Source organism: Neolamprologus brichardi, chromosome 20, assembly GCF_056152115.1.
Source record: "Neolamprologus brichardi isolate AB-2024 chromosome 20, ASM5615211v1, whole genome shotgun sequence".
NCBI lineage: Eukaryota > Metazoa > Chordata > Actinopteri > Cichliformes > Cichlidae > Neolamprologus > Neolamprologus brichardi.
In genome coordinates, this window is record NC_142123.1 from 21,392,443 (window position 1) to 21,417,500 (window position 25,058).

The window sequence follows — 25,058 nt, forward strand, 5'->3', positions numbered from 1 at the left end:
ATAGAAACCACTTAAATGGAAAAAGCACAGAAAAAAGTGCTTGTATGAATGGGTAAATGAGGCAGGTTGTGTAAAGAGCTTTGGTAGTGTAGCTCAGGTAGAGTAGAAAACTGCTACATAAGAACCAGTCCATTTACCAATTACGTTATTAAGGGTGTTTTCACACTTATAGATCATTTCCTCTGGGGGAGAATCAGCTCAGGAGTTGGTAAACTCTTCTTTTCACAGAGAGAAAACTCCAAGCGAACTGCAAGCGATCCAAAATGTGGCACTACAAACCATGTGAGAATGTTTGGTACGCTTACTGGCCAGATATGTGAGGGGAGGGAGCAACCAAAGTAAATACGAGAGGAAGGTGCTGTGGTCTGAACAAGTGGATAACATGAAGAATTTACTCTTAACATTCGTATTTACCTGGTAATATTGTGCAGGTTTTGTATGATACACAATCAATAGTGCTCTGCTAGCTCAAAAAACTTGCAGCATATACTGAGTCAGCTTGAGGTCGGATCATAAACAAACCTCTCTGGAGTCTGAAAGCAGGCTGAGACCACCTTGTCCTCAGAATTTTAGTAAAACTGTTTTGGTCCATATCCGACTGTGTATTCACATCTACAAAAGCAAACTGCACAAAGAGAGAAAACAAATGAGAGTTTGACTTTATTTGATCTCTCTGACTATCTGTGTTTGATTCTTTATCTGTTAATTCCTCCTACGCCATCAGGAGTTGCGAGACCAAGTGCATCTTACATCCCTGGGGGTTGTTATCTATGTCAGATATTACGTAATCATCATGTTGCCTAGAAATCACACCTATAACCTCATTTTTATTTACCTATAATAACACCAAACTTTTCTTGGAAATCTCCAATTATTTATGATATATTATGGCATCAGGTTGCCTGGCAACCACCTAGCAACATGATAAAAAAAACTTTATCAATTTACAGCACATTACAAAAGGATCCAATTGTCCATATAAGCTGATGGATACATTATAATCCCATGATGCTGCCTAATAACAACAAAACAATGGGCTAAAATCATATTTTATTTTATTTTTTTACATTTAGACACCAATAACAACTTAGAAAAGCACTCTATCATTTTCTTTCACAGCCAACAGCAAATGTAGACCAAACAGTGCTGCAGTATGGGCACATACCAGTAATTGTAATCTGGTGCAATTACGGGGGGAAACAAGTAAATAAATTAGTTACAAATAAAAATATTGGGTTGCATCCAAATACATTATGTCCCATGCAACGCTTCTGTGAGAATACAGAAGTTATTCTTTTTTTGTTGCATTTTCTATTGGCCCTTTTGCAAATCACGCGGGTGAGCAAAGGCCTGGGACAAACATCAGTGCAAGAAAGCATTCAAGAACCTGTCTCTACATTGATGCAGTGTCCATTTATTCCACAATGATGATACATTTTTTGGTATTTTGTTTCTGATTCCGCCCGCATGTCAAAATGCATTACTTGAACCAACCCGAGTCTGTCATGCGACTAACCAGCTGACCACGTCAAGGCAGGTGGCCACGTCTTGGGACAAGAATGTCTTTCAGAGCTTCAAATTCCAACCAAAATAAGGAAAGGCCTCTGACATCACTGTACAGAGTAAAGCGTTTTTTGTTTTTTCCAGCAGAAACTACCTCTCTCCAGCCTGCAGATGATTTGTTTTTGCTTTACACTCCTCTCTGTTGATTTGAACTGGTGGGAGTCTATGTGCAAGGAGTGTGGGCCACATAGACATTACGATGCAGAGATCTAAATGATCGAAGGTATGGCTGCACCTGACTATGAGTTGATAGGAACAATAACAGTTGCGACAAACCTTATGCTTGTATGGCAAAAAATTTAAGATGTCTTAATAAAGCGGGAATAAACACTAACATAAAAGGGATTTATCTCTGAAAAAAATGAACAGAATGATAAATAATCTGTAAAACTTCAAAAGTAACCTTCTCAACACTGCAACAGAGAACGTTAATGACTCAAGAGGGAAGGATATCGAGGGAATGATAACAGTTGTTTAGATAAAGCAAAGTTAAGGGAAGGATGTGATGACAGGAAAGAGAAAGGTGGCAGTTGTCGTGGGTAGGAAGGGATTGCACAGCTGGTGGTTGGTATAAAGAATTGGGCAGAAGGACAGAGAGACTAACTGAGGAGAAGGAGAGATAGTTGACTTTGGAATCTTTAAACGCTGCTGAGGCAGAACAGGAGGCGTTATGTAAGCATCTATTAGTGTGTGTGAGCAAGCGATAAAGCATTTTTCTGCAGCCTTGCCAGAGCTGCGCAATGAGAGTTTCCTTCCCTCGTGATAAGCATTTCTTTCCCTGTCCTTAAGGCATCTTGCCCGAGGACGGATGTACACTATAAAAACCGACATATACACTAGCGAACACGAAAAAGCAATCCAGGCCTTTTAACTGAACATGTATCCGACACATAATATAGAGAGCAGTGTTTTTACAACAGAGCCCTGTTTGCAGAAAACATTCCTGCATGCCTCCTACGCTCCTCCTCACTTATGAAACTGAAATGAAATTTTGCCTCTCTTCTTCACCGCATATCAGGAGATGATTAATGTCTCATTAGAGCTCTGTACACATACACACACGGTGCAGATTCCCCCCATTAGTCTGCGCTTCTTCCAGAGACCTTTATTAGTATTAAAGAAGGAGTGATTCAGAGACAGCCACAAAGGTGCACCCTGAAAACTTTGTACTTTGATAGTAGATCCTCATTCCTCCGCGCCCCTCCAAGTCAGTAGACAGTAAAGCTGCATAGTTAGATGATAAGCTGTCTGCTACAATCCTCTGGGGTTATAAATCACCTATGTAGCTCATAACCCAGATCCTGAGGCTGACCTAGCAGACATTCCAGATGCCTGCTTACGTCCTGATCTGACCCTCCCCGCTTGCATGACTCCATTCATTGAAGATGACCTTTAACCCCTGCCTGTCAGTGCAAGAGGTTAAACCTCTTGCACTCTGGAGGGAAGAAAGGAGGCTACAAGCAAGGATGAAAATGTACCTTCTAATTCAGAAGGGATTTTTCAGACATTGATTTTATGAAAAAACAAACATTTTTAACACACAATTACCATTTAAAGTCCTAATTATAAATGAAATCATGTTTGATTGCCATATTTTGAAAAATAACAACAGTACTATTCAGCATTAACCAAATTTAGCAACAGATGTAGCTGAACCGGCACAGCGAGTTTGTTTGACAGAAGACAGGGCAGATATTTTTTAGCTTTTTGATAGTAGGACTGACTTTTAAGTGTGGTCGTATTTCGTTTTTCAGCATAGTGCTGAGAAAGACGTGATTAAAAATTGCCACCCTGTCTGCAAAAGACAAGAAGGAAATCCCTTCACAAGTATTTCCCACTATTTAAAAAGAATCAAAGTTACTTTTCAGCTCGCTCAAAAATGGGAAATATGACAGTTTGCCAGTCTGACTTGTTAGCACATTGCCAGCAATATAAACTGAAGCTATCTTTGTAACCAACACTACATGTTGTCCTGTTGCTGCATGTGTAATGTGTGTTTTTTTATGTGTTTTAACAGCACTGCAATAATACTGATAACGGTTGTCACTTTCCTCACTTTAACACTGACATTAATTTTAAACTCTAATCTGGAAACCCTAAAGTGTAATTCCAAGGCAACTATGCAACTATATCTCCCTCAATCAGGACGAAATGTCAGCACCCTGAATGTGGGTTAGACACCTCCACACTACAGTGGGGGTGGGTTAGATGTTCCTCTGACCCTCAACAATCACCAGTAATGTCTCCTTTGGGAGAAGTGTATTGGTAATGAGGTGTATGAAGGGGGATTGAGAGGTGATGAACTACATTCTGCCTGCTCGCCAGACCTAAAACCTGCTGGTGATTCTTATACAGACTGAGTCAGAGGCCGATCAGTAATTATGTTAAAAACAGACTTGTGTTTTTCCCTCCTGGTGTCTTGTTTATGCTGATTCTATGTTTTCCATTCATGTTACCCTACTGTGGTAACGGTGTACCTGACCAAGGACAGATAAGAGAAAAGCTTTTCACATCGCAACAAAACAGCCCCGCCCCCTTCACTTCTTAGAGCTCTTTTAATGTTCATTCAAACTGGTCTTTGTTCTGTTATCAGGGTACTAGATCTCACACTGATGACTACTGACAGGTTGACGTGGTCTACTTAGGATGTGGGTGAAAGGGAGACTTCGCAGAGAGAACATAAAAAAGAGAGTTAAAGGAGAGACACACACTAAGACCGCAGCTGACAAGACAGGTGGGAATGTTTAAAAATGTGCTGCAGTTTGACTATGTTTAGATGACCATAACCATTTGTGCCCAAGTAAATGTGCTGATTCTTCCTCTTCCTTCCTGCAAGATCTTGTCCAGGCTTGTCTAAGGAATAGTGACCTACTTTGCGGCATTTGCAAAATAACAAGACAAGGTGTAAAAGTATCAAGTTGTATTGAAGAAACAATATGCAACTGACAAAGCAGTTAATATAAAACACACAGAGGACTGAGCAAACTTCTTTAAAGTGAGTTCTTTTTAAACACAGTTAATCCTGTCCCACACTGAAGGTATTACCCAAGTCGGTGGAGAACCAATGAAAATAAATGGTTTTGTTGACATAATCTAACGCAGGGCAAAGAGTGCTACAAATGCACTGGGGGTTACACCCACATAGACAACTACCACTTTCCAACTGTGGCCAACACTAGCAGAAAAAACAGCTACCTTACACTGCAGCGCAGTGCTGTTACTTTGTGAAGGTCAAAGCCAGATTTGTCAAAACCAAATTACTGTGAGTGGGTTTGTGTGGCAATAAGAGTTCCCTTTTAAAGTGCTCTTATAATTTGTGATGAATACCACATGCATGCACATCTGGGTAACAGAGAGAGCTGAGATGAGCCAAGAAAATTAAGCAATCATTATGAGCTCTCCTACTAGACAGTACAAAATTCATTTTACGTAGAGATAGATGTATTAGCTACCAAACAATAAAATATTGATAATCTCATATTACCAATATTATCTTGAGAGCTGGAAGTTCAAGTTTCAGTACTTTCTTATGTTTTATAGAGCAAACAACTAATGAATCAATCACAGACCTAGTTTAAATCCAAATATGAATAATGACTAGGTAAACAATTTCATGGAGAGAGAGAAAAACGAGATTCTATCACCAGCAAAACCAGTTGGAGCAGAGTAGAGACTAGAAGTTACTCCGAAAGGTCAATGGAGCAACAAAGAGGCCTCGCTAATATTACTGCGCAGTTATATAATGTTATGCAACCTCTTTTAGCCACTGCATAGTGTCAACCCAGACTGTGTTCTTGTGCCTTGTGGAGATGAAAAGAAACATAAATGTTTCTAAACTGAACAGATCAGTAAAAAAAAAAAAGAAGAAGAAAAGAAAAAAGAGCCATTTTGTCTTTGTGTAACACTATCACCCTGGTTTTTAACGCACGCTCAGTCTTGCATGCTCCCAGGAGACACTCCCTCACATCATACATGACCAGCAGCACGTGAAATTCATGTGATGATGAGAGAAGGACGGAAAAGAGTAAACGTGCGCTGTGCAAACCCCCAGACCCATACAAAAACGATGCCTTCTTACTATTTGTACCGATGAATGTTATTACATTTTCAGAAATTATCATACAGAACCTCTTAAAGAACTGTGACATTTGCATATAAACATATTCAACAAGAAGGTGCTCAGTTTTTATACAGCTAACAGGTATTTCAGTGTGAAAGCGCAGTCTGACAGGCAAACAGTTTTTGGACACGGACAGTAACCCCAGCAGTTGTATAAAAAGAAGGAAAATGCTCTTAGGCACCACCTACAGCCTCTCCCAGTCCGCTTTAACTGTTACATAATCACTTTAGTGCAGTAGGCTTGTCCCAGGGTGCACGTTCTGCATGTATGTTTAACAAAGACCAATCACAGAAGGCTCTGGGCAGGAATACTCATGTGTCTCTGTGTGAAAATAGTGTGAAACAACTGGAGGAAAAGCAAACTGCAATGCACATGAAACATCTAATAAAATACACTCACTCGCACACACAGCAAAGGTGCATTTTACTGCCTGACATACAGTGAACACATCACGCTGATATATCCACTAGCCCGTCAAGAGAGGGTCAACAAAGATGGCATTGAGCTTAGGTGCAATCAATACATTTAGACATGTGAGTAGTAAAAAAAACTTTCTGAAACCTAGATAATGGAGTTATCAGCGAAATGCACTGTGACTATTTCATGCAGTCTCCTCTTCACTTGGTCAAGCGCTTGAGCAATCCTGGCCCTCATAAAGCTTTGGCTCTTTTAAGACGAGTTTCGAAACCATTCTGGATGAAATACCAAACATGCAGTCAGTTAACCAGCACGCCCCCACACCATTCATGCCCAAACCACTGTACAGTTTTAGCCAGATGTCGAAGCATTAGCAAGGAACAGAAGTCCAGAGCTGTGCATGAAAACTGCCTGCAACACTGTTATCACCACACATTCAGTGCCAAATTAGTAGTGGGATGGGGGCTTAATAGAGGTAAGAGCACAAAATCTGGTTTGATTGTTTACAATGTGCTGCATAAATCTATAGCTACAATCTATTCACATATGCCCAAGCTTGTGAATGAATGCAAAGATAAAAGTAGGAAACACATCAGATAACTATATTTCTTGAAGTTCCCTTTCATGCAACAAGGAACACTAGAGAAAAGAAAACCAAAGATTGACCAAGTGTCAATGACTATAGATGACATCAGCCTCTCCATACCTGTTTCTGGGGACAGGGATGTGGGATGATGAGAGGGAATATCTCTCTGTCTGTGGTAGGATCTGCCCTTGCGCTACTCTGAAGTTGCTGGTCGGCTCTGGCTGCTTCCCAGGGTTTCTGATGTCCAAATGCATAAAGCCACCTGGCAACTGCCCGTTTACACCCAGGCAGTGAGTGGGGCTTGCCCTTTTCAGGATCCCCGTGGATCCTGTGTCTTTTTGGTCCAACAGGCCATTCTAGAAAATGCAGCAAGAAAAAATTACAGTCAGTTTATCTCTGTTACAATCAGGCCTCGATTAAAAACATTAAGTCTAGCAATACCATTAAGTTCTTATTTAACTAAGCATAAGATTACTGTTTTTTCTCTGATTTTATATATATATATATATATATATATATATATATATATATATATATATATATATATATATATATATATATATAGGTACAAGCCAAGGTATGGTGTTTTTTAGTGTAACCGTTTGCCTTAAATAGCAACTTCTTTAATTTTTCCTTCTTCTCACTTAATAAACCCAAGGTCATTGTCCTCTGCACTGGACATGAACACTGCTGAACCAACCAACAGAAGCAATCCTGGGTTAGAATATGGTTATCATTTCTGTTCCTGCCACCTAAATTACAAAACAACACAAATCTAGAAAAGTGGCTGTGTAAATCTGCTAAATACACATAACTGCCAGGTCCAATGTCGTGTATTCTGCGATGCAAATGGAAACTCTATTGAATATTACATGATAATATATGAAAACAACTAGCATGTACAGTGTACATGTACATGCCTCATTGTGTTATATATAACTGATTAACCACTAACTTTATAAAATGTTACAAATATACTTTGGCAGTCCAGAACTGCTTTTCACATGCTTTTTTCAGATTTAAAAACTTTTTTAAATCTGAGGTGACAGAAATAAGGGCATGGCCACGGACACCGGACCTCTGGGATTGTGTATGCCACTGGGATGCTTGCAGAGTATCCATTGGGTTTTGTGGGTTGTGGGGTGGGGCTCCCGTGGCTCTGGCTTGTTCTGCTGGGACAATCAGATTGCGATCTTGGGAATTTGGTAGCAGGGTGCACTATCCTGCTAAAGAGAGGCTGCTGCAGCCGGGGAGAGCCCATGCTGTTAAAGGTGTGCTTGGTCTGCAAAAATGCTCAAGCCGGCAACAAGTGTCAGAGCCGCATTCATATGAATGGCAGGACCCAGTATTTCCCAGCAGTATTACATTGTGAGGAGATTATTTTGATAATTTGATGTCGTGGTTTTAATATCGTGAGTAACTGGCATATTTATTATGAGATTTTTTTGCTGTCTGCATAAAGGCTCACAAATTAAATGCCGGCACACACAATTCAAGTACAAGGCCGACGCAAACAACAACAACAACAACAACACATCACGTGACTTTACTGTTAAGTCCGTGGCGTATGTGTAGTTAGAGTCGGGCCTTCCCATGTCGCCAGGAAGCCCAAACTGTAGCTTCACCCTTAAGTTATGGGGGAGGGGGGTTGGGCTTGTAGTTTGACGTCCCTGCCCCCTTTTCTGTAAACTTTGCAAAGAGTGAGCCGCCATTAAAAGCGGTTACAGTACGATGGAGTTTATAATGATAGGTACGGGCTGGATTGAAATAACGGGCGCTTAAAAGTTATTTAAAAATAACGACACAGTAGTGACGTATAAACCTCACAGTCTCAACCGTTAAAACGTAATAACAGCACATGAAAATGGCGTAAAATTTCAAAACTTTAAAGTCACACAGCTTGCAGATATGCTAACATTACGTGGGCGATATTATCTTGAGCGGTAACTCGGGTATATGAAGGGACTTTACCGGCTAATGGAGTCGTGCGCACACGCGTAAAACATCTCAACTGCACTTACTTTTTCCACGTCGTGCAACAGCCGACCACCCAGAGACAGCCCGTTCCCTTTTAGAGGGGTCCTCTCGCTTTTAATCTCCGCCGCCGAGCCGCCGTCCATTACGTTTTTGTACGGCACGGCCCCGTTTGTGTACGCCGACATGGAACCGGTTTTTTCCACCGAGGGGACCCGGGTGTCGCGGAGCACCGAGCGGCCGGTCCGACAGTTAAAGTCCGCACCGCCAGCTCCTGTCCCAACCGACGACTTCTCCACAATATATTTGGACTCCATATTCAGACAAGGCGAGCAGGAGAAAGAAAACCAGCTTTCTAGAAATTTTAGTGCAAATTGCTGGAGTCAGATACATTTATTAGGACTGTCGCAAGTTGATGGGAACTGTCTGTGTCTTTACTTATATCCTAGCCTACATGTAAAGTTTTCCACCACTGCCGCCGCCGCCGCTGCCCCAAAAAGCCGCCCGGTCAGGAGGATAAAAGATTGTTTTGCCTCTTTCCTCCAAACGGCTGCCACGCCCCCTCTGCTCCACTCCTATTGGTGCTCTGCATATATAAACATTACATTCTGGCACGCGTCCACCGCAAAGCTGCAGGTGATTGGCTAGTTTCACTCTGTCAATAACATTTTTTTTCGAAGCCAAGTACTGTGGGTGGAAGAGTGAGAGAGGGGCGTGTTCTCAGTTTACCGGCCGGTGTCTGTCGACGCTGAGCCGGTCTGCTAGGGAGGCGAGGTCGAGAGAGTACAGGAAAAACAGCGTGCAGGCCTCAGCGGCTAACTGCGCATTTATAATTTTGCAATTCAAATGGCACTTTAGCGAATTGCAAACTATTACACCTGAACTTCTCATTGTAGGCGAGTTATTTTAGAAAAAATGCATACACTGCTTTCTCCTTATAAGTGACAGGGCCTGCATTATTGGAGAAATGTATGCTAATTCAAAAGTTAGCATTTTGGAAAACTAACACCGCCCGGACACAGTAGCATGAAACACTGCAACTCACTGCAGTAAATAAGGTCATTTGCAGAAGCAAGGTACAGATTTATGGTGATTAATTCAAATCTGCGTAAGCTTGACTTGCACTGCATTGCACGAGAGGTTTCAGGTCATATTTCACTCATTCCTCTATTTTTATATGTCTGCTTCCTTTTTATAAAATGCCTTTTGAGTGTGATCGGAAAGGGGAAAAAAAGATTTCAGCAACCTTTCTTCATTTAGCATAGCTCCTGTTATTGAATGATACAGTACACCTCCCAGCTGTTCCTGCTGTATTGCTTAATTTCTCACACAAAAAAGCATTTTCTTGTAAGCTGCACTTTCAAATGAGAGGCCGCTGCAGAGCAGGAACCAGGTGTAGTTTGAAAGCTGTCACAAAGCAATGAAACTACAGGCAAAACAAATACTTTCTGATGTGCCACTTTATTAGAAAAGTAAAAACTCACTTTAATATTTTATGAAGGTTAATATAAAACATTACAATCTTCTGCATACAGTATCTGCACTGTCACACTATATTTTAATATATGAATTATTTTGAAACTAAAACCTGTGCTTTAGGAACATACAACATTGGCTACAGCTGTCACAGCAGTATTGGCCCATATTTATATAAGAAGACAATTAAGAAACAGGGTCTGTATCTGCATGGAAAGCATGAAAGATTTTGCATCCACAAAGTACAATGTGTCTGTGACAACCATCTCTTTTTTTTTTTTTCAACAAATGTATACTGTATGTTACATTGCAACAACATCAGAACAGCAACAGTGTATTTTACACATTTACATCAGCATACTGTATTTGTGCAATGAACATCTGTCTCGATGTGTGTATAACAACCAAACATATCCATCAGTGCTTTTTTTCCCCTCTCTGGATAAAGGAAATGTGACACATTAGGTGACAGCCAAAGAAAAAGGATTAAGTGCGATAACGGCTTCCAGGAGGCATTGTTTAAGGGAAGCTTCAGCGGAGCTTGTTAAGCGTCTCAGCTGTTGGCCATTTCTCACATTAGACAATAGTTGAGCCGAGGGTGCATTGTTGATATCAGACTGGGGTTGGCGTGACCCACAGCCTCTGCCCCCTTCCTCAACCTCCATTTCGCTCCCAGTCCCTCAGAATAGCACATCAAACACCTCACCTGCACAGCGAGGGAGGAAGGTGAAGCTAAGGAAAAAGAGGTCTGTATTATAGAATGAACACAGCTGGAAAAGGGAGCATTATGCAAGAGCTGACCAAATGTAAGCAAAATGTGCTTCCTCCCCTAAACTGGAGAAGCACATGGTTGAATGTTGCTCTCTGTGCACACACTAGAGGAGAAAGAGGAGGAGTGTCCTGTGGGTCTGTGTCCATTTGCAGTGAGCCTCATCCAGCTTTATACTGTGTGTGCACCCTCACCCCCCACCCCCTCAACATGACACTTTCTTGCTCCCCCAGAGCAGAGAATAAACACAGCTCTACCCTAAACTCCCAGCGGCTCCTCCCTGTTAGCTCTCTTGCTCTGCTTTGCTCCTCCAAGTTGTTGCTTTGGAAAAACTGCTTTGAGTCACATGGCAAAAAAGAAAAACAAAAGTACAACAGAAAAGATTAACAAACAAGATCAGTTAAGTACCACAATATTTTTCATTTCGATATATTAAAGCATGCACTTTTTTTTTTTTTTGACCAAGCAGGAAATATTGCACCAACAACATAAACATACTGTTTTTATGGCAGTGGTATGAGCTATTCAACCAATAGAATTGTCAGTAGGTAAGAAAAAATAAACAGTGCTTTAAAATACAGAGTGCATTTGTTTTTACATACTTTCTGACATTATTAATTTAATTTACTAACCTTACTAAACCTGTCTTCTCTCTGCATTTGGTCTCACAGTGAGATCAAATACATCTTTTTACTCTCAGCCAGCGAGCATGTTTGTATCCCTCTTCACTTCATATCTTTATGCCCATTTATTAAGCCTCAAATATTTTGTTTTTCCCCCTCTGTTCCTTTTTTTTTCTTCAATGTTTCCCCACAGCTACATGGGAAAGACATTGTTTTTAATGGAAGCAAACTCAGGACAGAGGCTGGAGACATGGGTGGGGAGAGGGGCAACCTTCCAAAAGACACTCGCTGGTCATTTTTATGCCCAGCTCTTTATTTTCCTTGGAGTCCAAGACTTCTGTTGCTATTTCAACCACAAGACTTAAATCTGGTAAGCTACCGGGAGCTCTGGGTTTAACTTAAGTCCAGAAAACGAATCAGAGCTGTGCTCTTTACGGCACAATAATGCACAAATAAGCCCAGCAGTCCTGCAGCTGTCCAGCGCTAAATTACAATGGTCATAAAATCAGATGTTTACAGTTGCCCAAAAGATATGACATTAACTGCGCATGATGAAGCATCCTGTATTATTTTGGACACTCTTTCACTTCCTCTTTTTTTTGAAAATATTTTTCTCTCTGTATTCACAATAATACTGTAAAAGTCTTGCATTGTGAAATCTATCATCCATATCACTCTTGGGAGATTCTTGCACAAGCCATTCAATACCCCTGACCTGATCACTTTTCCCCGCATCACTGCCAAATATGTGTGCATGTGTGGGTGTGTGTGTTGGGGTGTGTCAACATGCCTCTAGCTACAGATGTCAAATTTAGGTGGATTTTTAGCAAATCTCTTCATTCAAGTGGAGGTTACACTATCGAGCCAAACATATGCGTCGTGATTATTAAGTGGGCTGTTACTAAAAACTGCTAAAAAGCTTGGGTTGGATCATTTCTGAGGACAACATCCTTCACATTTAAACAGGTCTACAAATCATAAGCCAGTATTTGAACACAACACCTCAATCGCGTCTTCCAGGCAACAGGTCGGCGCACAATGAAAACCTGTTTCGAGTGTTTATTTTAGGGAGAGATAGCACCGCAAATCTCTGTGACATCCATGTGCTTAAGAGGAGGCGTGTACATGTGTCTTTGTGTGTTTGTGTGTGTATACTGTGGACAATACGTTACAGTGTGCCTCACATTCCTTGTACAATATAGCCAGTTTCACTGCTACTACTATTTTTATCTGTTTTTAGTTGCACAATGCATGCACATTTCTTTATATTATATTTTATTATACTCAGGACAGAGTATAATATATATATATATATATATATATATATATATATATATATATATATATATATATATATATATATATATGTATGTATGTGTGTGTGTTCTTCTGAGGTTGTGAGTTACACCACATACGCTTTAAAGAGTTTTCATATAAAAATAAAGATATTATGGAAAATGTTGCACAAACAGGTGAGTATGGTGAGTGACACAGCAGATAGAAGATCTCTATCCCAGTTTTATTTGTTTGTTTGTTTTTTCAAATGATTTTAGTCCATATTTGGGCTGGACTAGGCTTAGGCTGGTTCTTAAGTACAGACCAATCAAAGGAAGTCTGAACCTGGATAAAGACCCTGTTTGTACCTGATTTCAACACAAAATGGATCCTCGTGTTGTTTTACTATAGAGGGCCTTGTGTCTATGTACAGCAACCTGTTGTTCTGTAAACAGGAAAATCTCCAGACTCTATACCAGTGGGTTCTGGGCCCTTTTGCCTGTCAGTCAGCTACAGGCCTGTGACATACATCTCCATGCCATCATTGAAAGTAAAGATGGTGGTAGTGCTGTTGCCCCCTTGTTTCACATCACTGATGGTCTCATAGAAGTTTTCCCCACCAGGCAGGCCTCTAGTAGGAAGGGTGCTTGGTCCTGAGGCCTGAGGTGCTGCTGGTGTTGCCTGCTGCTGCTGCTGCTTCTTTCTCTTCAGAGTGGCACTACCCCCAGCTGTGCTGTTATTGGTTCCCCCTTGCTCACGTTTCCGGTGTGGGTCGATACTCGCGTATGCAGGGTCTGACTCAGCCACTGGGGAAGACCAGGACCTGTCTCCTACAGGCTCGTAGCAGGGTTCCTCCTGCGAACGTGCTTGGCTCTGGACTCCCCTACCTCGGCCCCGAGAACCCATGTTTCCTCTATCTCCACCAAAGGATCGTGGGAGGGTCTTGGCTCCATTGTGTTCCATAGGAGGTTTCTTTTTCTGGGTTTTACATACGATAGAGTAGGTGTCTGCAATCTGAGAACACACACAGTAGGAGAAGGAAGATGTTGTTAGTTAATAACGCTGAGCTACAACTCTATCCTGTAGTCCACTGATAACAGCTCCTTAAATAGAAGCTATGTATTGGTGAAAGTCTGTAACCACACTTGCACTGGCATTTAAATAGTCACCTCTTTCCCAGTTTCTGAGTTATCTATATGTAGCTCCAATATTTTTGTAATTACCCGTTTTTGTCCACTTCTGTATGTACTCCAGATATAAAGGTATAATTTGTGAATAAGTCGTTACATATATACTCCAGGCTCAGACAAATAATAATTGTCTGAGCCTGGACTGTGTACGTATGCAACAGTTTGTGTATGTGTTGACAGAGCTCTGCACTGTGACCTGACCTATCTTTTTTTTTTTTAACAGGGCAGGATAAGAAAGAGCAAACTATGTTATCAGTCCGTTAAGTTCTAGGCCGAGAGGCAGCATTAACTGTGCAGTGGATGAACCTGTTAAAGTTTCACCACGACTGCTTTGGCAACAGAAGTATAGTGTGAAAGAGCTGGATCACAGCCAACTTGCAAAAAAAAATGTAAAAAAATAAAAAAGCTTTGTGCTCATTAATGGACTTTGTTCTCGTCTTATTTGCTTATGTGCATTTTTTTTTCGTGCTCTGCATGTGCGTGCAGCATGACTGCATATGCAGTATGAGTGAGCTCATACTGCATATGCAGATGTCCGAATGAGAAAATCGGACATCTAGAATTTGCCACTTAAGGCCATGTGTGAAGTCTTATGCAATTTTGACACAGAAATACCAGAGGTCACGACACTGGTTTATCAGAATTCCCCACAATAGAAGCATAAGAGCAGAGGATTGTGGGACATGGTCTTGTTTACCTTCCGTGTTCACACCCAGGCCAGCAGCTCTGATCTACTGGCCCTGAGAAACACTGGCTATGCAAACTCTTGTGTCCACCCCCACACACAAACACACACAAACACACACACAAAGACACGTACACGCTCACACGCGGAGCAAGATTAGTCTTGTTTTTGTGCACTCCCAAACAACTGAAACCTGAGAACACACAGACAGTGCTCTTTGTGCGTGTGCTCACCTTGCCTTTATATGTCTTACATATTTACCGTCCCTTTGAAATACACTTTAAGTGCAAATCACTTTCAATGTCTGTAAATCTTTCTCTCTCTCCTCTGTTTGTTGGTTCTATCTCTGAGAGATTTCAAGCGATGCACACTCCCTCCCCCCACAAATCTCTTTTGTGACCTTTTTGGATAAACAAAGACCCTAGCGTATGGTGTAAGTGTGTGCAGCCAATGTGGTGTGTGTGTGTGTGCCTGTGTGTGTGTATGTGCAAGCGTATGCACACATGTGCACACAGAATTTGCAGCTCTGCTGCAGAGGAAGGAAGTCACAAGATGATGGGGATTTCAAAACTGGGCTTCGTATCTGCAGCTGTTGAGGAAGCCTGCACATTGTATGTTTTCTTTTCTCCTTCCTCACCCAGTACTCCTTTTTGTTATGTTTCTGGCATTGCTTGAACACTCTGCTTAGACCGAGGCTTCGCTAAGTCACAAATTTATTTTCTGCATTTGCTGATTTGCAGTGGAAACAGCCATATGCATGATGCATCTGTGTGTGATCAACTTTATGAATAGCAGATATGGCGCAAGTTTCCAAACAGTCTTCTAGCAGTTGATATTCATCTGGTAAGACATGTTTCATGCAATGTGATTGGTTGGGGAAGGCAGCGCCTCCTAATAGCCACAAATGGAGTGGAGCAGAAGAAGAGAGCGCCAGAAAAGAGGAAAAGATTTAGTCGGGAGTGGAAATCCAACACCTTTCAACGACTGTAACTGACAAACTCTAGAGGATACAAAGTATATGGGCATGTTAGGGCAACTGAAAACAGAAAAACAGCCGCTAAAAAGAGAGTAAGTCTGTAAAAGACAAAAAAAAAGAAAAGAAAAAGAGATAGCAGGATGCATTCAAGGCCAGCTGCTGTGTGTATCAGTCTGAATTGCAAAAAGAGGAGGTAAAGTGAAGCCAAACGGTGGAGACGTAACCTCTTCGTCTCCACATACAGCATTCAACAGCATTGTGTGGCTCAACACAGGCGTAGACAAGAAACTTAGCAGTAGCTTTAAACTTGTCAGGACTGCTGCTCTACTGTTCTGAACATGCCTACAGATAAACAATATGGATACAACCATACTTTTTTTTTGGTTCACCCTTTTTTCCTCATCCTTAATGCAAGAAAGTTTTATTTTGTTGTCAAAATTAAGAAACTATTACTGCACAGAAACTATCCCTGGCCTGTTGAAGATGATAGAAAAGATTGGTGAATGGAATGGAAAAAGAGAAGTTGTGTTAAACACAGACTAATTATAGACAGGGGTCTATTTCGGGGATGCCTGTCCATCTAGCTGGACTGATTCCCCCAGCCCCTCGGGCATAACAGAATTTCCTACGCAACTTGCAATTCTCTCAGCACTTCATTCTGTATCCAGCAGAGAGAAAAGATGAGACAGGGGACCGAGAGTGGAAAAGTGGGGGTGGCGTTGCTCTGCACAGAAACGCATGCGGTGGAGTATCTGACATGACTGGCAAAGTGCAGGTTTCCTCCTTCCCCCACCAGACATATGCTGACATATATATACATCCCAGTCGAGGTCATGGTCTTGGATTGATGAAGCGAAAAAAACCCGAGCATATAACAAGCATCTCTATGAATGTGAAGAGATAATTAATTATTTCAGGGCAAGCAATACTCATGTCTGATCTGTCTGCTCATACTTTCAAGTCAGATAGATGAGTGGGGGGAGGGGCTGGAGATTAGGGTCAGGGTTCACGCAAGCAGGGTGTTGGATCCATGTCACGTAACCTTTGCCTGTAAGCAGAAACCTTGTATGACAGGCAGGTCACAGGGCAGCAGTACTATGACGGCATGCCATATCAGATGGGCGCCCCCTTCGGTAAACACAGCAGTAATCAGAAACCTGTCTATCTATCCATCTTCTTGCTACTTTTTAGTAGTCCCTCCCTCAGCTCCCACCACATACACAGACACACATACTACCTCCTTTGCAGTTGGAGGCGATGGGTGTCCCTGTTCATTCTCCCCAGGTGGGTGATGTGGAGGTGGGTGCAAGGTGATGATGTCGTTGTCCTCTGGAGGCTTCCAGATGTACTGTTCCCCATTGCCCATGAACACTGCTTCCTGTTAGGAAAATCAAAGTAAGAGCTGAGGCAAATATTGCATTTACAATCTGTAAGCGCTGCAAAAAGTACATCTCACAACATGTAACAAATAACAGGCTTTTGAAAAACAATTCTATTTCAAAATAAGCTGTATAGTTATTTTTGAAAAATGCTTTAGAGGTGTGAACTAGTGCCAAGCAATGGATTCTATCTGGAGTGAGTTAATCAGTTTCTCCTTGTTGTATGGCCAACTCTTCCACAAGCTTTTATGCAAATCCCTTCAGTCAAAGACATCCTGCTGACAGACAGGCAGAACCACTGACACACAGACAATGCCTCCGAAAACACAACCTCCATTTAACTCTGCCGGTAGAGGCAATTTTAGCAAGAGTTTAGGGAAAACAGCTAAGAAAAATCTGTGTTTTACAAAATTACAGGACCTTCTTAAACTTCAATTCCTACAACTGAATTCACAGTTGCATAGATTCGATCAAATTATGTGAACAATTCCATTCTATTTGTTTCTATGCTAAGAAACAAAAGACGCGTGGGAGACTAACACTAAAATGGACGCAGTAACTACTGGTGATGAAAAACCAATTAGAAATCATGTAGTGGTGTGTACACCTGTGATCAAGGATGATTAAACTTTTATACGTTCCTCCTGTTCCTCAGTCAGAGTGAGTAATAGAGGCCTGGGCAGAGTAAATGGCTTCAATATGTGAACAATATTTATTCCCACTCTGGCTGCTGGCTACCTGTTAGCCGTTTCTAGAGAGACTTGCTGATAGATTCAACAGGACATATATATATACACACACATACACACAAAGCTGGGCAGCCCGCCAAACTCTTGCATAATCTATCTTTCCACCCTTTACTCAATATTACTGCGCTGCACAGCAAAGTGCAAAGGAGGGAAAGAGTCACACATGCACATGTATTTTTTAAACAACCTTAAATAAATCTCCTTAAAAACACAGTAATAGCCATCCCCATGCTCATAGGTGTTTATGAATACATCCCAACTGGCACATGCAACAATTTTGATAAAACAAATACAATTAAGATAGGATACAAAACAATAAAAACAGAACTTATTGAGGTCAGTGATGTGGTGAATGTGATCACTTCTGCTGTTGTTTCAAATTTTTTTTAGCAATCCAAGAATACTAATCTTCAATCGGATTTTAGAAAGCTGTTTGTTTGTGGACAGTGCCCCCTGGTGGTAATCAGACAGCCTTACAGTTTGGAGAAGTGGGTGGATAGTTGGGCGTTATGATGGGTCGCATAGAACATTCTGATTCAATAATTTCTCTACCTTTGGGAAGGAGTGAAGGTGAAATGGCTCCAGTTGTTTCCGTGGAAACTCTTGACTGCGATGTAGTGGAGGAGGACCAGCAGAGGGTGAATCGCTCACGCTCGATTGGCTGTCTGACTGGCTGTCGGCGCCGTTGTTTTCCTTCCTGTTTATCTTGTCAACCTTGAGGTTTTGAATCATCATTGAAAACGTTATATGCAGTTTTAATACAAGGGTTTAATATAATAGACGATTTTAAAAAGCAGTGTAAAAGATTGAAAGCAAACTTCTTTACTCAATGAATTATACCAATTTTTAGTCAGTGTGTTTTCTTACTTGCACAACCTCCACTACTTAACATTACTACAGTGCGATACTTTAACCACCACTGATCATATCACTAACAATCTGCTACCCTTTTTCCTGACTGATTAGTGTCACGCAAACACATACTTCTGTAGAGACAACATCGTGTGACATGACAAAAACATCACCTATCACCTAGTACCCACCGTAAATACATAAAAAAAAAAGTTTCCATTAGTCACAGTAGGTAACAAGATACATGAATGTACAGCTGAATCTGTGTCCTTTTATTACCTCAGGTTGGGCTTGCTGGAAGTTTTAAAGTGAATGCAGGTAAATGATTAAAGATTTACTCCTTATCCTAAACTGACTTAGAATAGTTCCCTACTCATAGCTTTAATGAGGTAAACGCCACCTCTTTAATTTTAAAAGATACCAGCTTAAAACACTGATGAAAACAAATCAATGTAATTACCTTTCTAAACTTTCGTATAGATGCATACTCGGCTAAAGATGGATCTTGAACAGCCAGGGAATTCACAGAAGAGAGAGGTGACCTACTGACCCCACTTGCTCCATTACCTCGTCCCGTCATTGGTCCATTAATAGTGTCATTCCCTCTGCCACCCTGGGAGTAAAAATAAATAAAATGGGAACAGAGAAAACATGTAAGCATTGCCTAAAATTATTAGCGTCAACCATCCAAAAACACACACAGACACACAAAAATTACATGCAAAGCACCCTAAGCTAATGTTGCATGAACAAGGCAATGATGCAAGCCATCTATATGCAAACAAACAGCGATTTTAGTTGTAATATTGATTCTTGTGCGGCACATTTTATTTCACGTGACTAATAGCTGCTGTTAAACTGTTTAGTGCATGTACCTCCCTAGATGTTTTTCGGAGAAATGTAAATGAATGCATGATTGCTCGTGAGCAAGTTGCAGCTATTTAAAATGCATGTACGTACGTTTCCGTGCCCGTTTCCAGTCCGAGCTCCGCTGGCATGAGTAGAGGGACTTTGAGGAGCCCTGGCTATACCTGGAGCGTTGGCTGATGTGGTTGGTGGGCCAGAGGGTACTTTTGGGCCTTCCCGGACACCTACGCTTTCATATAGGCCATCATCCAGGTAGTGGGTAGGGGTGGGGTTATTGCGTAGGCCCACCTCAGTGTAGGTGTGATCTCTTGCTTCGCCTCCTCCTCCTCCACCGCCTCCCCCTTCCCCTCCCGTTTCCCCTTCTCCCCCCTGGCCAGATCTCTGTGGACTGGTGGGGATCTGGGGGAGCTGTCGGCCGTGGGAGGGCCTCAGATCCGTCTGGGAGCGGCGACTGTGGAGAAGCAGGAGGTCCATACTAGCTGGACGGCTCTTACTAACAGCTGCGCAAAAGAGAAAGATGAGGGAGAAGCGGAAGGAGATGGTTGTGTCAGGGCTGAAACAGTGTAACGGCTTATTGTAGTATATCATTTATTGTCACTTAAGAGCTGTTAGCCACCACTTACAGTTTCCATTGCAGGGAAAGCGATTGATCTCATGGAGCCTGGTGTCAGATTTACTCATGGAGTTGAGTTTTGGGTGGCGAAGGGTACCCTGCTGTCGTGCACACACTGACTTGTTAATACAGACGTAAAACATGCAAACGTATGCATGTGCATCTGTACTTAGCTTAGAAGAAAAAGAGCAGTGGCAGATAGAGAAATGGAGAGAGGAAACGAAGAAGGGAGGAAAAGATAGAATAATGAAAAGATGTCTCACCATATTTACAGATGTCCCTTTCTCCCCAGCCGGAGGGTGCTTGCTTTTGCTTTTCCTGACACAAAATCAAAGTGAAGAAGGTCAACAGAAGCCAGCGGACAGAAAGAGAATATACACACACTCAGAGCAGATAGATACTATCAGCATCCAACTCTGGTTAGGGCATAAAAGTCCTCGGTTGATAACAAGAGCCCAGTAAAACATTGAACGAGCGTGACTCAGGCTTTTTTGCCAAAGTGGAGAATGACCTTCACTGCAATTTGTTTTTCAAGATAAGAGCAAGCAAGCTCACAATTATTAATATGTTGTTTGCTTTGTGCCGATTCTCTTTGCAATTTCACGTCACTTTCCTCTAGCGTTAACCTCGTGAAGCAAATGTATGGAGTGCACTGTGGATCCCTGGAGGCTGTATCTATAGGAAACAGTTGATATGGCTGAGAGTGTGACGAGAAGACAAGAGCTCCTAGGTGCAGGTGCAAATGTGACAACAGTTCTACCCCCATCTCTGAGATCTGAGCTCTTACTGCTGTGCTGCAAAACAGAGCGCTGCAAACAGGTGCAGAAACCATACACTGCACCTTCTTATTATGCAAGTCGCTTAAAATAAATCTGAATATAAAAGGTGCCACGGGAAGTTGTGGCAGATCCATGTCACTGGAGCTAGATATTATCTCCTCTAGTAAGCTGGAAATCTTTTGTTCAAACATATGGCCATCATTGCCCAAGGAAACCATGAGAAGAGAGCTCCCCTTGGAGCTTTTCATAATAACATGGCACAGCAGAAGGGTTTAAGGTAAAAATGACGTAAAGGCATAAAGTCAGATCCACTGCAATCTTTGGAATTTAAAAGAACCTTACATCTTTAAAATCAGAAGCTTACATCTTCTTTACAATTTAACACTACTGCAGTTATGTTTTCATAAAACAAACTAGATTCTCTCCACATGCTTGTCTTTGTATACCATAGCAACAAAACTGCAGTGCCTCTGATTGGTCTCTGAGGGCTCGGCAAAAAAGTCATAGGCTGTTCCATTGCTCCTGCCTGGCTCAGAGTCTAATCCTTTGTAAACCGTGGGGTGTCCCATTGCTTTTGCCTGCTGAGTAGTTTGCTGGAGAGGGATGACGTGATCCTGCTCTGACTCTGGCCTGTCTCGTCAGTGTCCTGTAAACATCATTTCATCTGATCCGACACTCGCAGCCATTAACATTCATTAGCGCCACTCTGCTCAAAGCAGGGGATAAATGAGATGGAGAGGAAGGATGTAGAAGTGAAAAGAAAGGAAGGAGGAGAAGAGTTCAGAAGAAGCGGAGACACATAAAAGAAAGAGGGGATAGTGAGATTAATTTGGGAGGGCACTAAAGCAAGAAGCTGCAAAGATCATAAAACTGGCCGTTCATCATTTTATTCCCCGGCCTACTTATACCACATTTCAATGTCACGTGACCACAAATCATACCTTTGGCAGCCGACGCAGACAAGGACGATCAGGATGGTGACCACGAAAGCAGACGCTGCTGCAATGGCTCCCAGTAGAAGCAGGTTTTGGTAGGTAAGGTTGTCTTGAGATCCTCCTTGTCTTTCCATGACACCCACTCCGTTTTGCTCACTTCCTTACTCAAGCTTTAACTGTTCCGCTCAGACCGTCTGCTAAGGAAAACCTGCAAAGATAGAGGAGAAGGATAAAGCACGCTATACAACATATGAGTGACACGAGAGATAAGAAAGCAAAATGCTGCCTAGAACAAGGTGAAAAAATGTGCGTGTGTGTTTGTGTGTGTGCTCCTGGTTTGCCTCTGGCTCTTTGTCACTGTCTCATTCTGACATATCAGTTTCTATTTTTGACTCAGTCGAATAATGCACAGAAAATAGAACACCCTACAAAGCAGCGGCTACGAGCACGCCAAAAACTGTTTCATCACATTCTTTCTTTTTGCTGTTAAAAAAAGATCAAATGATACCGTAACATTCATTTGACTAGCCAGAGAGATTCTTGCAGTTAGTTTAACAGGAAAAACCAACTGAGCTCCCAAGAGTGTGGCCTCACTGACAGAAGGACCAGGCTCGCTGCTGCTACACTCCATTTGCCTGCAGAATTCTTTTTCTCATATCACAAGTGGCTCAAACACTGACGAGCAAAATGTTTCAGTTTTAATAATGAAGTGTACGACATACAAGGTAGGATTTTCACTTCAGGTCTTTTTATAGAATTTCCTTCACAAACATACTCAATTCGATTTACATAAGCCTTAAATGAGATTAGTTTTCCAAAATGTGCTGCCTACTATTAGGTTAAAATGCATTAATATCAGCATATTATTAAGTATAGTACATCAACAAGGTTGCAGTAATGACCAATTTTTATAATAAATTGAGTATTTTACAAACTAGGCTGAATTTATTTTATACCTGTGCATTTGTGGGAGTATGGTACTTCTATTTGAAAGTGGTAAGGAGTACAGTATGTAGTAAAAGAAACGTTCATTCTTCCTCCAATTGCATTTCTGTGAATATATTTTTATAGATGGACTGCATTCATAAACTTTACCGAACAGTACAGAGTGAGGTGTCGGGGAGAAACAAACATCACGGTGAGATGAGTCAGATATTTCAGTGCTTTTACCCTGTCTGTTTCCTAATGCTGTATATTTAGGTTCAGCCAAAGTGACAATCGAGGAAAATGATCAGTGAAATTACAGCAAGCTGATATAACCTACTTTCTGTATGCTCTATTAAGGACACTGATACGCTAACTATTTAATTACGCTAATGATCTTTAGCTTTTAGTGCACTAAGCTGCAGTACTGGTTTTATTCCAAGCAGAATATTTTAGTGTTTTGCCCGGTTAAGTTTTTTTTAATATAAACGAACCTTACATTTCAGTTACTACAGGACAGCCTAGCTTTTAAAAAGAGACTCACACTTTTGACGAATGTCTTACTTAATGAAAAATGCTAGATGCTTTTTACTGATATTTAGTGCTAACACTAGATGGACCAAAGTAAGATTATTTCTATACTACATACACACATAGTTTCAAAACTCGCATATATCGATTGGGCTTTATTTTTAAGTATATTGTGTCTTCACTTGAACAGAGTATTTATACCTTGTGCTAATTTACTTCTTTCAGCTTTAACGGGCCACATTGTGCCAAGCTAACCCTAGAAGTCAGCTATGGTTATCTAGTTAGTCTGCAGTGTTGAGTTATCAGTGTTAATATTTAACACGAACTAATGTCTACTCATATCTTGAGTAAGTGAACATCTAAGCTTAATTTTGCAAAAAGCTGCTTCATCTGTCTCTAAAACTTGAACTGAATATAGTCCAAATATACTCGGAATTACTAACTTATCAGCACAAGTTATTAGGAATAAGGCACAGAAGCGCACACGAACACACTATATGCTTTGCATTCTTCTAGAAACACAGACAATGGCATCCATGCGGTTAAGGATTGCATCCAAGTGACAAAGCGTACAGTGCACAGAAAGAGGTCATGGCAGGCTGTATACAGCTGTACATAATGTGTGTGAGAGAGTGATTCTGGAACATACCACCACAGGATCTGGCTCTGGCTTTCTGTTTCTTGGAGATAAAACTACATCTTTTCCATGTCCTCTTTTTTTTTCATCTGTCTCTCTCTCTCTCTAGATCTCCTTTCCTCTCTCTCTTTCTCTATCTGTCTGTCTGCATAACCCTGCAGATATGTGAGGCGATGCACAGCGAATGAATTAGCAGAGCAGAGGCCTCAGACAGCCCTTTATGGAATAGACAGACAGGCAGGCAGAGTACATCACAGTGGAGAGAAGGGGGGTGGGGGGATGAGGCAGAAAATGAATGAAGGCAAACGGTAAGAGAGAGGTGGTCAGACACAGGAGCAAATGAGTGGAGATGAAAGGGGAGAATGGTGGAAGATATGCAAGAAAATGGGGGGAAGACTGGGAAAGCACTTCAAACGCGAAGGAGGAACGAGGAGGGAAGGGTGCAATAAACAGTGGGGGAGGGAAGAGAGAAAAGAGAGTGATGAGACTAGGAGGATGAGGACAGCAGAGAGATGCCGTGGAAGCCTTAGAGAATGTGCGATCTACGCGGGAGTATGGAGGGGGGCGCAGAGAGGGAGAAAAAGGAGTCGATGAGAAGGAGGTCATCAGCGGTCTGTTTCTGCCTGCATTTTGTCAGCCCCCTTCTGAAATATTCAGAGGAGAAACACATACGACGGGTGTGTTTCTGAACTGCCAGCGAACACAATGCAAGACGGGAGCACATGTCTAGCAGCATATTTAACAGTACGCGGAGCTCACAAGTGGTGAACAAGCCTCAGAAGGAAGAGGAGAGGCAGTTCCTGCACGACGCACAACGCCCCTGCAGCATGCTCAACAGTGACACACAGTTAGGGTGCAAGAATGTTTATTCCAGCATCTGTCTTCATTTCAGAAGATTACGTGTAAAATGATGACAGTGATAATAACAGCATATTGAGAAAGATGACAATGGTGGTGATAGCCCTATTGAGGCCCGCTGCTGGTGATTATAATATAGATGTCAGCAACGATGATGAAAGATGCAGTAGCTAATACTGATGGTAATGGTACTGATGATAATGAGTAAAGAGGTCAAAGGGATTGTTACAAAGACACACTGAGGTGCGGATGCAAGCAGCAGAACTGAGAGAGCAGCAAG

The 25,058-nt window shown here is 41.7% G+C and overlaps 2 protein-coding genes across 5 annotated transcripts in view; both read right to left on the reverse strand.

Moving 5' to 3' along the window:
* slc2a4rg (SLC2A4 regulator) overlaps positions 1-9,214 on the reverse strand; it is a 34,307-nt gene extending 25,093 nt beyond the window's left edge. The window contains exons 1-2 of one of the 2 annotated variants that reach the window (XM_006796341.2): positions 8,708-9,214; positions 6,807-7,042 (exon numbers count right to left, since the gene is read on the reverse strand). In XM_006796341.2, coding sequence (XP_006796404.2) covers positions 6,807-7,042; positions 8,708-8,977 — 506 coding nt within the window. In that variant the 5' untranslated portion in view covers positions 8,978-9,214. The remainder of the gene's footprint in view (positions 1-6,806; positions 7,043-8,707) is intronic. The other variant, XM_006796342.3, reaches the window with a different exon arrangement.
* A 3,703-nt stretch (positions 9,215-12,917) lies between these two features.
* The window catches only part of LOC102797073 (uncharacterized), a 47,216-nt gene continuing 35,075 nt past the window's right edge, over positions 12,918-25,058 (reverse strand). For 2 of the 3 annotated variants that reach the window (XM_006796343.3, XM_006796344.3), the window contains exons 2-9: positions 21,835-22,036; positions 20,378-20,432; positions 20,125-20,215; positions 19,595-20,001; positions 19,095-19,247; positions 18,335-18,496; positions 16,892-17,032; positions 12,918-13,817 (exon numbers count right to left, since the gene is read on the reverse strand). In XM_006796343.3, coding sequence (XP_006796406.2) covers positions 13,314-13,817; positions 16,892-17,032; positions 18,335-18,496; positions 19,095-19,247; positions 19,595-20,001; positions 20,125-20,215; positions 20,378-20,432; positions 21,835-21,962 — 1,641 coding nt within the window. In that variant the 5' untranslated portion in view covers positions 21,963-22,036 and the 3' untranslated portion in view covers positions 12,918-13,313. The remainder of the gene's footprint in view (positions 13,818-16,891; positions 17,033-18,334; positions 18,497-19,094; positions 19,248-19,594; positions 20,002-20,124; positions 20,216-20,377; positions 20,433-21,834; positions 22,037-25,058) is intronic. The other variant, XM_006796345.3, reaches the window with a different exon arrangement.